Source organism: Eubalaena glacialis, chromosome 18, assembly GCF_028564815.1.
Source record: "Eubalaena glacialis isolate mEubGla1 chromosome 18, mEubGla1.1.hap2.+ XY, whole genome shotgun sequence".
In the NCBI taxonomy this organism is placed as follows: domain Eukaryota; kingdom Metazoa; phylum Chordata; class Mammalia; order Artiodactyla; family Balaenidae; genus Eubalaena; species Eubalaena glacialis.
In genome coordinates this window covers 13605469-13620243 of record NC_083733.1, presented here as the reverse complement: position 1 = coordinate 13620243, position 14775 = coordinate 13605469, and the positions used below count along the sequence as shown (strand labels likewise).

At 39.1% G+C, this 14775-nt stretch overlaps 1 protein-coding gene and 2 non-coding genes across 4 annotated transcripts in view; all 3 read right to left on the bottom strand.

Annotated features, from left to right (window-relative positions):
- SF3B3 (splicing factor 3b subunit 3) overlaps positions 1 to 14533 on the bottom strand; it is a 46365-nt gene extending 31832 nt beyond the window's left edge. Inside the window, exons 1-8 of one of the 2 annotated variants that reach the window (XM_061174432.1) lie at positions 14429 to 14533; positions 11871 to 12008; positions 9288 to 9614; positions 8416 to 8588; positions 7573 to 7714; positions 5391 to 5503; positions 3091 to 3228; positions 2190 to 2293 (exon numbers count right to left, since the gene is read on the bottom strand). In XM_061174432.1, coding sequence (XP_061030415.1) covers positions 2190 to 2293; positions 3091 to 3228; positions 5391 to 5503; positions 7573 to 7714; positions 8416 to 8588; positions 9288 to 9614; positions 11871 to 11940 — 1067 coding nt within the window. In that variant the 5' untranslated portion in view covers positions 11941 to 12008; positions 14429 to 14533. The other variant, XM_061174433.1, reaches the window with a different exon arrangement.
- On the bottom strand, positions 3478 to 3568 carry LOC133079213 (small nucleolar RNA SNORD111). The gene has a single exon (XR_009698094.1). It is a non-coding gene; the product is annotated as a small nucleolar RNA SNORD111 (small nucleolar RNA).
- Positions 8915 to 8994, bottom strand: LOC133079215 (small nucleolar RNA SNORD111). The gene has a single exon (XR_009698095.1). It is a non-coding gene; the product is annotated as a small nucleolar RNA SNORD111 (small nucleolar RNA).
- Positions 14534 to 14775: the final 242 nt, after the last annotated feature.

Here is a 14775-nt window from a genome sequence, read left to right as displayed (position 1 = left end):
GTACATATTGGTAAAGAAAAATATTTATTATTTACTACTGTATAAAAAAAGCAGGTTACAAAACAATATACAGTGCATAGTTGCAATTCCATAGAAACATTTAAATATATACACACACAGAAAGGCTACACAAAAAAAATATTATCTTTGGGTGGAAGGATTACAGGAGACATACTTGCTTACATGAACGTTCCTAACTTTTCTACAATGAAAATTCCTTGTTAAAAAAACTAAAAAATTAGAAATGGATGAACATAGTCATAATAACAGGCTAAATGTGAAAAATGCATCAAAAGAGGTATATAAACTGGGAAAAGGAGTAATGACGTTGGAATAGTCAATGAGGAAGAGTAAAAGGCATGTTACAGAAAGGGAGAACAACTGGAGACAAGGCAAAATTGGAATAGAATTGCAGAATTCTAGACAACACCTTCATTTTCATTACGAAGAAATAGCATTAGGTAAGTGATCTGCACACGCTTTAGCAGATACTGGCAAAACCTGAACTAGAGAGCAAGACCATGGCGGCTTATCTCATAAGCAATTTGGAGTCTTCAATACTGGTCTTAAATTCAAGGCTAGAGTTCAGACTTAAGCCATTTATCAATGAAAAGCCATCAGAGACTGTAACACGGGATGGGGAAATGATTTCATCAGGGTTGTGTCTTGTCTGCTTAATGAGATGACTCTATAAAGGCCGAGTTTTACAGGAAAGACAATGAACTGCAATAAGCTAACTAGGGAACTAGTTCAGACTAACACCAAAAAAAAGGGATACAGAAGTAAAAACAACTTGGCATTCAACTGAAAGTTGTAGAGGACAGCAAAATCGAGACTTTACACTCAAGATGCTGGAACTGCCCCATCAGACATTAACAGAAATACTGAGAATGGCAATAGCCAAGGCATGGAAACCAACTAAATGTCCATTGACAGAAAAATGGTTAAAGAAGATACGGTACATATATACAATGGAATATTACTCAGCCATTGAAAGGAATGAAACTGTGCAATTTGCAGAGATGTGGATAGACCTAGAAACTGTCATACAGAGTTAAGTCAGAAACAGGAAAATATCGCATAATATCACTTATATGTGGAATCTAGAAAAATGAAACAGATGAACTTATTTGTACAGCAGAAACAGAGACACAAATGTAGAGAACGGACATATGGATACTGTGGGGGAAGGGAGGTAGGATGAACTGGGAGATTGGGATTGACATATATACACTACTATGTATAAAATAAATAATTAATGAGAACCTGTAGAGCACACGGAGCTCTACTCAGTGCTCTGTGGTGACCTAAATGGGAAGGAAATCCAAAAAAGAGGGGATATATGTATATGTATAGCTAATTCAGTTTGCTGTACAGCAGAAACTAACACAACATTGTAAAGCAACTATACTCCAATAAAAACTTAAAAAAAAAAAAGAACAAAATAATGCCATTTGCAGCAACATGGATGCAACTAGAGATTATCATACTAAGTGAAGTCAGTGAGAAGGAGAAAGACAAATACCATACGACACCACTTATATGTGGAATCTAAAATATTACACAAATGAACCTATCTATGAAACAGAAACAGAATCACAGACAGAGAGAACAGACTGGTGGTTGCCAAGGGGGAGGGGTTGGGGGAGAGATGGATTAGGAGGTTGGGGTTAGCAGATGTAGGCTTTTATATATAGAATGGATAAACAAGGTCTTACTGCATAGCACACAGAACTATATTCAACATCCTATGATAAACCATAATGGAAAAGAATATTAAAAAAAGAATGTAAAAAAAAAAAGTGAGGTTGGAAAGGTTGGTGATGTGGCTGGGAAGCTATGGGTTCTGATGAGGTTCAACTTCAGATTCATACAAGTGAAGTGTCTGTGGAACATATACTTAATACTAAGTAGATCAATAGATATTTATTCAATGAAATATCCAGCAAAAAGCTTAGGAAAGATCACTTTTAAAGCTGTTTTTTTGCAGCTACCCACAGGTATTGATTGAAGCCACTAAAGTAGAGGAAGTCACCAAGAGAAAGATATAAAAGGGGAAAGAGAGCAAAACTTGTTCTGAAGAAACTAAAACATTCTTGGGAAAAGCACCACAGCCTTGAAACCACATCTCCCTCCTGCCAACTTTTATAGTAACCAGGGTGAAATGGGGTAATAAAAGGATTACTCACTGGTTTCCAAATTCTGATGCTACGAAAAGGAAGCCTGTTTTAAGCACACACATGGCAGCAGCAACAGGCACAGTATCAAAATACTTGAGCCGGATCTCGGTAACCTGGAGTGGAAAGAGAAAAAGATTCTAGTGTATAGGCAAGTGAAGCCACGCCATGGAAAACAGCCCAGTATTATAAGATAGTGTAATAAGCAAAGTAGCAAATAAAATACTGTCCTTCATATCCAAACCAGTGGTCAGCAAACTACAACCCTCAGGCTAGCCACACAGTTTACACGGTGCTTACGGCTGCTTTTGTGCCACAATGGCAGAGCTAAGTAGTTGAGACAGGGACCACATGGCCCACAAAAGCCGAAAATGTTCACTACCTGGCCTTTACAAAAAAAAATTTGCCACCTCCTGAGCTAAACAGGTACCTAAGAAGTCGCCCGGTGTTCAGCACTCCTCCATGGGATGAAAAAAGTAACACATCATGTATATTACTAGTTTTCAGTAGACATGGAGAGCTTTCTCTTGTTATTCACTAGAAACGGCATTACCCATTCTCACATTATATGGGATCAGACCAAAAATCTGTTAACCAGAGGGAGAAAACCTACATTCATGTACCAGTTCCAAACTTTAAAAGCTTTAACACCTGAGGCAACCACTTTTTAAGGCATTCTGTTTCCATTTTTTTAACTTGTAAATTATCCTTTCTATCTCAGAGAGTAGTTGTAATGAACAAATGGTTTATAAAACCACTCTGTAAACCTTAAATGCACACACGTATCAGTTTTTAAAATAAGGTTACTTAATTATATTAAAATTAGGATGAAACTGTAGAAAGTTTCATTAACTAGACTAACCACAACAAATAGGTTTTTTCATTTTTTTCCCTCCCTCCATGGTCTACTTACCATATCTTCATCTGTCTCCAAAGTGATCTTAAAGATATCCCCCTGCTCAGTTTGGGCCAAAAAGAAGAACATTGACTTGGTCTTATGGGTGGCAGAGCAGACAAAAATCATTCCTCTTTCAGGGTCATCCAGGTCATTCTAGCAAAGTCAAATACACAACCAACATCTTGGAAATGAGTACTCCTTTTCTGGAATTCAACACTTTACCGACAAGGATCATACAGGCCATCCAAGGCCTAGAGGCATCTGGAGCCTCTCCATGCAAGCTCTGACTCAGAGCAGCCTGCCAGTCACAGGACTAAAACACAATAACCAAAAATTCTTGTCTACTATAAATACATAATAAAGCTTACGTTTAAAAAAAAAAAAAGCCACAATTCCACTCTACAGCCTACTCAGATCAATAAGGCAAGAACTACCTCCAGAGAAAAATGTCAGAGAAGAGACATGAAATTTAAAGAATCATCATTTCAGGCTGTGAATAAAAGACTGTTACATGTTCACGACAATACCATCCAAAGCATCATCATCAGCCCTGATTTCCAAAGGGCATTCCCCCTTGGCTGGACTTTGGTTTTCTTTTTTAATGTTTCCAACATTTTGTATTTCTCTCAGAGTAAGTTCAAGAGCAAAACATGTTTTATACTTCTTTGCAGCCCCAAAGCCAAGTACAGCACCTGGCAGTCAGGTGCTTAATAAATTTCTGAACAACTAAACTGAATCACTTATCACTCCTTACCAAGAATTTAACTTGCTAATCTTACCAGATATTCTAAAATTGATGGAATCTTACTCAGATATCATGTACTAGATAAACTAAGTCTTAAAAGATTTAACCTCAGCACCTATAAATTAATATTAAAAAGATAAACAATCGGCGGTGAGAGGAGAGATTGAGGAAGCAGAGATCAAATAAGATTACCCATGTGCTATTGATAACTGCTGAAGCTGGGTACACAGAAGTTCATTATATACACAATCATCCCTTGATATCTGCAGGGGATTGGTTCAAGGAGCCGCCACAGATACCAAAATCCACAGATGCTCAAATCCCTTATATAAAATGGGGTAGTACAAGGAATAGTCAGCCCTCCATATCCATGCATGAGAACCCTGCAGATATGGAGGCCCAATTGTATGCTTAATGACTTCCACAGTAAACTTAAAATTAAAAGCAATAAAGCACCATTTTCAACCACCAGTGTAGTAACTGACTGAGAGGAAAACCACTGTGTGAAAAGATTTGGGGGAAAAGAGTATTTACACAGTCTCAAAGTTCACTAGTTTCCACACCAATTACAAAAAGGAAAAGGTACCTTTACAACAAAGAGAAGTAGTAGGTGATCAATTTAGCATTACCAATAATGAACCAAATCAGCATTATGTGCCCCTAATGTAATGTAATGAGAAATATATATCAGCACCTAAGTAATAATTCTATCAAAAATATAACATGGATGCTATCATGAGGAAAAAGATTATGGGACAAACTACAAGAAAATTAACCCAGACTCTTAAAAAAAATGTCAGTATCATAAAAAAACAAAAGCAAAGGTGAGAGGAAATATTGTAAATTAAAGGAGACTAAAGGTAGATATAAGTGAACTTTGGGAGACAATGAGAGAACTGTACGTAAGATAATTGTATTACTCAAAATGGTAAATTTCTTGGGCACAATATTGATAGTGTAGGAAAATTTCCTCCTTCTTAGGAGCTACATCTTAGGAAATTCTTGCAGTGTCATACAAGCTATCTTCAAATGGTTTTGCCTAAAAAAATTTGTAGATACATAAGAAAGAAAAGGCAAATGTAGCAAAGCAGTATTAATTGTTGACTCTAAGTAAAAGGTATACAGGAATTCACCATTCTCTCCTTTTAGACTTTTCTGTGTGTTGGAATGGGGTGGGGTGGGAGAGAATGAAACACAATTTATCTCCAATGAATACACCTGGATTCTTCAAACTAGAAACTTTCAGGAATTTCAAATTGATAATCTCCATAGGTTCTTCGAGAATGAAAACTGTGTTGGCTTTTTTTTTTTTAATTGAAGTACAATTGACTTACAGTATTACGCTAGTTTCAGGTGTACAACATAGAATTGTGTTGACTTTTAACTCCCTTTCTCAAAGATTTTGTTTTGCTTTTGCTAAGGTATTTTACTGGCTTTATTAAAAACAACATTTACAAAGAAACTAAAACTTGATTAACAGATAAATTAAGAGACCACACTGTAATTACAAAAATTAAGTTCATTTCACAAACACAAATATATTTTCTCTTATGGCAAACAAAGACCTTACCCGTCTCCTGGGAATTGGACAGCGGATATCTGGTTGGTCACCAAAGTTCTTATAGGTGATGTAGTTTTCAGAGCAAATCAGCACTCCACTTGGACCATCTGACCCCCCTGGAACTGTCAAGAGAAAATGAAACTCAGCAATGATTTGACATAACCATGAATTACAATTTAGCCTTCAATTCCTTCCCTCCTTCAGCACAACTTGAAGGTACAGTGTGCCTGAAGGTGATAAACATTCAATGTTTCTTTTCCCTGATAGTTATGCTAGACAAGGATAGGGCACCATTTGGGGAATCTCCAGATCTCTGATAATGCATCTAAATGTTTAGCTCCAAGACCAGAACTCAGTTCTTAGGTTCAGACCTATAATCCAACTGCCTACTGGACACTCTCACATGGATATTCCATAGCAGCTTAAAAATGAACGTATTCATAAACAAGTGCAGAGTTCCTTCCCAAACCACCTCCTGGGTTCTCCACCTTAAAGAACACTGCCATCGACCAACAGACCAAACCAGAAACAAGGATGTCATCCTTCAATTCTCCCCTCTCCCACAGCCCTATTGATTCTACCTCCTTAGCAGTCCTCATGCTGCGAATCTCTCTTGGTTTAGTGAAACAGCTTCCTGACCAATCTCCTGGCTTATTACCTTCCATTCCATTACCAAAATGTAAGCATGTGATCTTTTAAAAACGTTCACCTTTAACATGTCATTATTTTCCTGCTTAAAAATCCCTCAGTAGCTACCTCCCACCTCTACCCCATCCCTTTACCTCCAATGATCCAATCACAATGAGCTTTCAGTTCTTTCAATGAACCATGTGTTTTCCTGCATTTGGGCTTTTGTGCATTCTGTTCCATTTGGCCATAACAGAAACTCCTCCTCCACCCCCGTTACACTTAGCTAACTCCTAACCAGTCCTCAGTTCTCAGCTGAGAGCACTTCTTCTGAAACCTTTCTCTGACACATTGCCTTCCTTCCCTACGTTAGGGACCCTTCCTCCATGCTGTCATACCATCTGGCACACTGGCAATTTTTTTGTTACTATCACATATTCACCACTACGCTCAATCTTGCATAAAAGGAGACACCACATCTAATTTTTCATCACTGCAGTCCCAGGGCCCAGTAGACTGATTTTGCACATATTGATTGTAGAGGCTCAGTAAAAATTTGTTTTAATGAATGAAACCCTCATAAATGAGAAGTACAATAATACATTACAGCAAGAAATTAAATACAATCTATTTTCTAAAATTCTTCTGCTTAATATATAAGAAGTCTCTTCCTAAGATTTAATGCTCAAAGACAAGTGCTGTTTTGCACTTTTCTTCTCTGAAATCCTCCCCCAACAACTGACATATTTCACTTTAGACATCAATTCAAGTGCAAATGACTTGAAACAGAAAGGACTGGATCATTGTCTTACTCAAGCCTGATGAAATTTAGATTACCACAAATACAGTTGCCCTCCTTTAGTCTTTTAATATGAATTAAACTAATACTGATTCTTCATGGTGAACATCTTTGAGCTCCTACAAAAATCATACTTTGCTCTGGTGCATCTAAAACACTGTTGATCTGATTTGCTAAAATTTAAGATTTTTGCACCTATAGTCACAAGTATAACCAGCCTGCAAATTTTTATTACTATCCTTCTCTAGTTTTGGTACTGATGTTATATTAGGCTCATAAAGTGGTACAACAGTTTTTATTCTTTCTTCTAATCTCTGGAGAAATTTAAGGTCCCTGAAAATTCTGGACTTTAAATCTTCTGAGAGAAAGAAACTTTGGATTATTGCTCCAATTTCTTTAACAAATGCTGGTCTATTCAGGTTCTTAATTTCTTCTTAGATCAATTTTGGTAACAGTTACATTTGTCTTTTCACAGAGCCATGTTTTGATTTTTGTAATGAGTGAAAGATTGACTACAGTCAAGACACCAGAGCAACCAATAGTAATCAATATTCCAAGCTGACTGTTCTCTTTTCTTCCCTGCCCCCATTAGAGAATAAGAGTTAACCACCACATGAACTTCTAACCTTGCCAAAACATAGACAAGGCACTCAGGTTTACTACAAATGGATTATAGTTTCCAAATCATATTAAGCAAACACTGCTAAGTTTGAACATAAAATGGACCAAGCAAAATGGTACAGAGCAGCTCTAAGAGAAAAGTACCTGTAATAAGGAAGTTTCCATGTTCCTCCAAAGGTTCACTGTATTTTCGGACCACATGATTTAAACCAAGGTCTAACTCATAGAAAGTAAGTGTCTGCTGGGTATTAGCCGCTGCTTCCCCAGTTGGATCGTTGTCTGCTTCCTATAGAATAACAGTGGCACAAAGACTAATCAGTACCATAAAATCAAACTTTTAAAACTGGAAAGTAAAAAAGAGTGGATATATGTATATGTATAACTGACTCACTTTGCTGTACACCTGAAACTAACACAACATTGTAAATCAACTATACTCCAATAAAAATTATTTAAACAAACAAACAAACATAGCTGGAAAGGGCATCAGGATTCCTCCATTTCACAAACAAGGAAGCAGAGGTCCACAGACGCCAAATGGTTTGCCAAAGTTCACACTAAGTAATGGCAGAGTGGAAGCAAGAACCCAGGTTTTCTATTTCTAAGACCAGGGTTAGCTCTACTAGAAAATACTGCCTTCCTCTCAAGCAAAAGAATGGTATGCCCCATCTTTCACTATGTCCCAGTGAAAAAATATCCCAAATACACTTTCACCTCCTTTTTCAGGGAGCTTTTCCCAATAAATACCCTGTTTCCACAGGGAGACTATTCAAATCAGGTAAATTCTGAAACACTCCAAAGTATTTCAGAAAGGTATTTGGAATAGAAAAAAAAAAATTGTGAGCAAGTAAGATATAAGAAATGCACAATGAAGAAAACAATCTCAGGAAAGCACCAAGGTGAGTGGACGAAACCCAAAGGAAGGAGAGGGGGAGAAGGGAGGGGAAGGAAAAGGTGGGTAGAGAGATTGAGACCCCCCGCCATTACCTCATAATCCATTTCCAGACAAGCAAACATTGGATTTTCAAATCCCACATCTACTCCGACCACATGATATACTAAAGTGTTTGCTTTGTGGGCCTCCAGTGGAGATGAAATGGTAAGCCGGGCTGCAGCATCTCTGTTCAAGATATACACCAATTTCTGTTTCTCAATGGCACCTGTTGAAGGAGACAAAACATAGAAAACTCCAGATAATGAAACGAGAGGCTACAGAACAGCTAGATTCACATCACAATTATTTTCTGAAAGATCGTTAATAGCCAGCACTAACTCTACAAGTGTATGCATGCTTTAGGATTTTGCTCTCTATCATTAAAATAGACAAGAACATAATTTTACCCCCTCCTTCCTAATAGGGATCTTAATATCCCACTAACTCTTCAAAAATTTTTATGACAAACTAAACAATTCATAGAATTGCCAGCTTTATTCTCTGAATTAGATCTAATGATTTTGTGACTGGTCAAAGAAGGTTGCCCTCTGGAAGCCTAATCAGATACACAGAATTTTCTTCAAGATATTTATCAGAGAAGAGACATGAATGTGAATCATCACTTCAGGCTGATGAAAGCAACCATATTCATTGTCTAATAATGTAAAATCTTACAGTGTAGCCTTTTTGCTGCACTTAAAGAAATGGAAAAACACCCATTTCCAACTAGATAAGAAGTAGAAAAGGTGTGTTAAAACTTCTCCCATTGTTTTAAAAGGAAAAGCAACTTTAAACTTTAAACATCCAAAATGATCCAAACTTTACCCAGCTGAGTGATTTCCTGGCACACTACCAAGATCACAGCATTGTTATCCTGAACTGAGCTTCTTTAAGAGTCAAAAAGTCAACAGAGTAAGTCACTCACTAATCATAACAGCTCGCCCTTTGGGATCGACAGCTAAGAACTGGCCAGGAACAATGCGGCGGCATCCACTCTTGCCAAAGGTTTCTTGGTGAATTTTCTCAAACATATTCTTAGATGGCTGGTATTCCAGGATAACAATCCGACCTGAGTCACTGCCAACCACAATGTAGTCTTTTGTGCCACCTGTCAACCTAAAGGCCATGAGTGACCGGATGACACCAAATACTTCCACAGTTAGTAGAGTGTGTACTTTGCCGGTGTTGGGGTCAGGGCGAAGCAGCTCCAAGATCTTTCCCCGGGAAACAACAATTTCCTGTTGTTTGGTTCCTGAAAAACACGAAAAATAAAGATCATGAACAATCAGAACTAGTAACCTGAATGGATCAAAATTCCACTAAAGGGACTTCCCTGGTGGTCCAGTGGTAAAGAATCTGCCTTACAATGCAGGGGACACGAGTTCAATCCCCGGTCAGGGAACTAAGATCCCACATGCTGTGGGGCAACTAAGCCCGCACGCCACAACTAGTGGGCTTGCGTGCCTCAACTAGAGAGCCTGTGTGCCGCAAGCTACAGAGCCCACACGCCACAACTACAGAGCCTACGCGCTCTGAAGCCCACACACCACAACCAGAGAGAAACCCACGGGCCGCAACGAAAGATCCCGCCTGCCACAACTAAGACCTGCCACAGCCAAAAAAATAAATAAATTAAAAAAAAAAAAAAAGCCACAAAAGATAAATATAACTGAGCTGGGGGCTTAGTATTTTAAGTTAATTTATTCTACTTTAAAAGGTACTTTTCCTGGGCCTCCCTGGTGACGCAGTGGTTAAGAATCTGCCTGCCAATGCAGTGCAGGGGACACAGGTTCGAGCCCCTGTCTGGGAAGATCCCACAGGCCGTGGAGCAACTAAGCCCGTGCGCCACAACTACTGACCCTGCACTCTAGAGCCCACAAGCCACAAGTACTGAGCCCGTGAGCCACAACTACTGAAGCCTACACGCCTAGAGCCCATGCTTCGCAACAAGAAAAGCCACCACAATGAGAAGCCCGCGCACTGCAACGAAGAGTAGCCCCCGCTCAACGCAACTAGAGAAAGCCCGCGCGCAGCAACAAAGACCCAATGCAGCCAAAAATAAATAAATAAAATAAATTTAAAGCCAAAAAAGAAAGGTACTTTTCCCAGAATTTAAAGCATCTAACAAAAGTGGTATCAAAGAAGAACTTTTCAAAAATGGTCACACAAGTTATTTTTAAACTTCCTTTTTATTTTTCTGAGATTTGCCATTAATCTGCGTAATTCGGAGTTGTCTACAAACGACATTAACATATAATGTTTTGGGGACTTCCCTGGTGGCGCAGTGGTCAAGCATCTGCCTGCCAATGCAGGGGACACAGGTTCAAGCCTTGGTCCCAGAAGATCCCGCATGCCGCGGAGCAACTAAGCCCGCGTGCCACAACTACTGAAGCCCGCACACCTAGAGCCCGTGCTCCACAACAAGAGAAGCCACCACAATGAGAAGCCCGCACACCTAGAGCCCGTGCTCCACAACAAGAGAAGCCACCACAATGAGAAGCCCGCGCACCACAACGAAAAGTAGCCCCCGCTCGCCGCAACTAGAGAAAGCCCACGCGCAGCAATGAAGACCCAACGCAGCCAAATATAAATAATTTAAAAACAAAACAAAAAAAACATATAATGTTTTGCTTCGTAAAATTAAAAATTACTGAAGGCTCTTTCTAGCCCATCTTTAAGTCTATTGTTCTAAGAAATCATATTAACTTTTTGGGCTGTTAGCTATAATATCTCAAAGACCTTTTAAAGCTACCATCCAATATATGCTGTTTATTTCTAAACTGACTCCTAAAAAGCTCACTTGCTTTCATAACTGCAATCGACACCTCCAAATACGTAACAGTCAACTTGTCCCCATCTCTCCCTGATATGTAATTCCACTCAGATGAGTTGTCATCACCTTTAAACTAAATGTTTAAAATATCCAAGTTCCTCCTTCCCCAAACACACTCTCTGGTCTCAAGTAACCTGCTATCAATGTTACTGTCATTTTCTCTGCCACCCAGGTTGCAAACTCATATTTTCTCTTTCTTTCTATCCTCACTGCCCTAATACAGATCCTCACTATCTAATGCCTAAATGGCTTCCTATCCTATCTGATATGCCACTCCTACCCACCTCAATCCATTCTCATTTGCTCAATGCCATCACTTATCAGGCCACCTTATTTTCCAAAGGTCCTTTGGAAGATCAAGTACTCCAAAGTGCTTTAGAAACTGTAAAGCATCACATAAATTACAATATTTTCTAATGATTAAAAGATTTTTTTCATAATTTGTTTTAGAAAAAAGGTTTGATATTGAAAAAGCAATCTGAAGCATGAAACTAGTAATATTAAAAATGTTAGGAATTCCCTGGCAGTCCATTGGTTAGGACTCCACACTTCCACTACTGGTGGCACAGGTTCAATCCCTGGTCAGGGAACTAAGATCCCACAAGACGCGTCATGTGACCAAAAAAAATTTTTTTTAAATGTTAAGCTCAGAAAGATAATAATAGAAAAACTTACCAGAGAAGTTGCCATGAATGGCAAAGCTGATGCCAGTGGCTCGCTGCAAGGTCAAGTTGTACAGGAACATGGTAGCAGTAACACTGAGCCACCGACAACTCCACAATCCAGGCCTTGGTTATACCAAGTCAAAGCAAGCTAAGGGCACATAAAAGCAGAAAAATATCAGCTGTGCAACTGTTATTTTAACAGACATTTCTGTATGGGAACTTCTGGCTGAAGACAGCAGAACCAGGAAAGTAAGGCCTATTGAGGAACAACAAATTATAATTAACAGTGCCTTCTACATACCAGGCACTATGCTACTATACACCCTGTTTCAATCTCACAAGAAACCTATGAAATACTCAATATTATACTAATTTTACAGATAAGAAAATTGAGCTAAGAAATTAAATTGTCTGCCTGAGGTCACATGACAAGTAGTAAAATCGCTGGGAGCTGGGATCTGTACCATTAAACCAACACTGTCTATTTGACTTTATTGTCATAGAAACTAAGTAGGTCTACATTTACTTGTATTTGAATAGGCTCTACTTTCACATGGTTCAGAATTCAAAAGCACAGCAAAAAGCTGACTCCATCCATTCCCTAGCCATCCAGTTTTCCTCCCTGGAGGAATCAATTTCACCAAGTTATATTGTGTCCTTCCAGATATTTTCTGTATGTACAAAGAAAAATATATATTAATACTGTCTATTATCCCTTTTTAACTAAAAGTTGGGTACTGTATATCATACACTCACATCATAGTGCAACTGATTTTTTATCACTTTACCTATCTTTTGAGATAGCAACAAACAAAAGGCTTTCTCATTTTTATTTTACAACTACGTAGTATTCCATTGAACGGGTATATCACAATTCATTTAGCCAACACCCTATTGATGAACATTCAGTTTCTTCCCAATCTCTTGCTATTATGAACACTGCTGCAAAGAAAATCTTTCATATATAGGCCATTCATATGTGCATGACTGTATCTCTAAACTGAACTGTCACTTCAGGAGCAAGCCTCCCCAAAGGAGTATACGGTCACAGAAAAGGAGTCTTCTCATCAGACAGAACTGAAGACTGCAAACTGATGCACTTCTACCATAAAAGAATTACCAAAACTACACCTATACACAGTTACTGCTGGAAAATAAACTGAGCTATTTTTCCTCAGTTCCAAAAGGAAGGGATCTTGAGAAATTCAAAGTGATCACTGTGTAATTAATGTATGAGTTTGGTTTTGTTAAATGAGAAAAGAAAATTATGAGTAAATGTCCTTATAAATAATAATCATTTGGGGGCTGGGCAAGAGCAGGGTGCCTAAGAGAGGAAAAGATCCTTCAGTCTGGAAACAGGTCCTGAGAGATATACATTCTCCTACTTGAAACCAAGGAACATCAAGGAAACCAAGGAAACCAAGGAATGTTCTTCTAGGATCACAAGGAAAGAAGGAAAAAGTCTTGAGATGGAACAAGAAGGGAGTGAGAAATGACCTACAAGAAGAAAAATAGAAAAAACATACAGACACAGAGACATAGATACACACACACCCAGTAGGGCTTAGACATTGGGAAATTTCCAGGGAAAGTTGTGCTCAGCTTAAAGTCTGGGTAAAAAATAGGCAGAGAATGTGTTGCAGTTGCTCTTAACTGAAAAGTAGTGAATGTGATTCTCAGACATACTTTATTCTGTTGCATCGTGCTCTTACTATAAAATTTCAAACATAATTTCAAATCTCCAGTTATCAACAACACAATTTACAATGAAAGCCCTACCATGTTGTCAATGTGATACGTGTTGCAGGACTGATTACGTTAAAAATACAGAATTTTTAAGAAAACAACAGAGGAAACCACAGGACACTTCTGAAACCTGGAAAAGCTTTACAACCTATGCTATCCATTACTATCTTTGGAATTCATTTTCCCCGAACCTAGTTGGATCCAGGTTCCCCAAGTATTGTTATCTTAGGAAATGGAGGAAGTTGCAATCTGGAAGCAGACCAGCCAAGAACAATATACCAGGAACCAGTAACGGCCAAAACTTGGTAAATTTTGATTTCCCCCACTTCTATCTCCTGCTTGTGAATACTAGGAAATGAGCCTGTGATTGCCCCCTCCACCCCTTCTCCATGTGCCAAAAGAACATCACCGCATGAGGATCAGAGAAGGAAACAAGTCGCCCAAATGCCAAAATACAAATACAAAAGTCTTCATTTCAAAGGCTGTTTCCATTATTTACACTTTTAACACCCTCGATCTTTCCACCCTCCCGTGTGTCGTTTACTTTCTCCAGAAGAAGACGTCCCTCCTGCTCCTTCTCACACCTCCCCCAGCGCCTAAAAGGTACGCAGTTTCTAGAAAGCTTATTTTGAGCCAGGCCTGGTTCCCACACTGTGAACGGACACGGGAGACGATTCCCTAAAGCCGCCCCAAGCATTCCCTTTCCCGTACCTCTCGGGCCTAAGCTGCCTCAGAAACCCCTGCCACAGGCTCGGCCCACCCTCCTACATGGCCGCTATCCGCCTCCCCGCTCTCGGGGAGGTCGGGGAGCTGTTTCTTTACCCTGCAGCCAAGAGGATGGCGTAGATATCGGACAGATCCTCAGTTTCCTCCAAGCCCTAAACAACCGCCAACGCCAAGCCGCCGGCGTCCTCCATTAGCTCCTAAGACAGGGACCTTCCGGTTGGCGCGCGACGGAAATAGGTCCCCAACCGGCGCCTGAAGAATGTATATATAATTTTTTTTTTTTACTGCTTCTGTCTTGCTTCCACACAGCATTGAAAATTATTTAAATATACTTTATGACCGTCACTTTTTCCAGGAGAATAGGAAATGACTTTACCTTTTAAAGTAGACTTTTAAAAAAAAAACAAAAATCTACAAATTCATTGGGCACTGCCGTGGGCAGC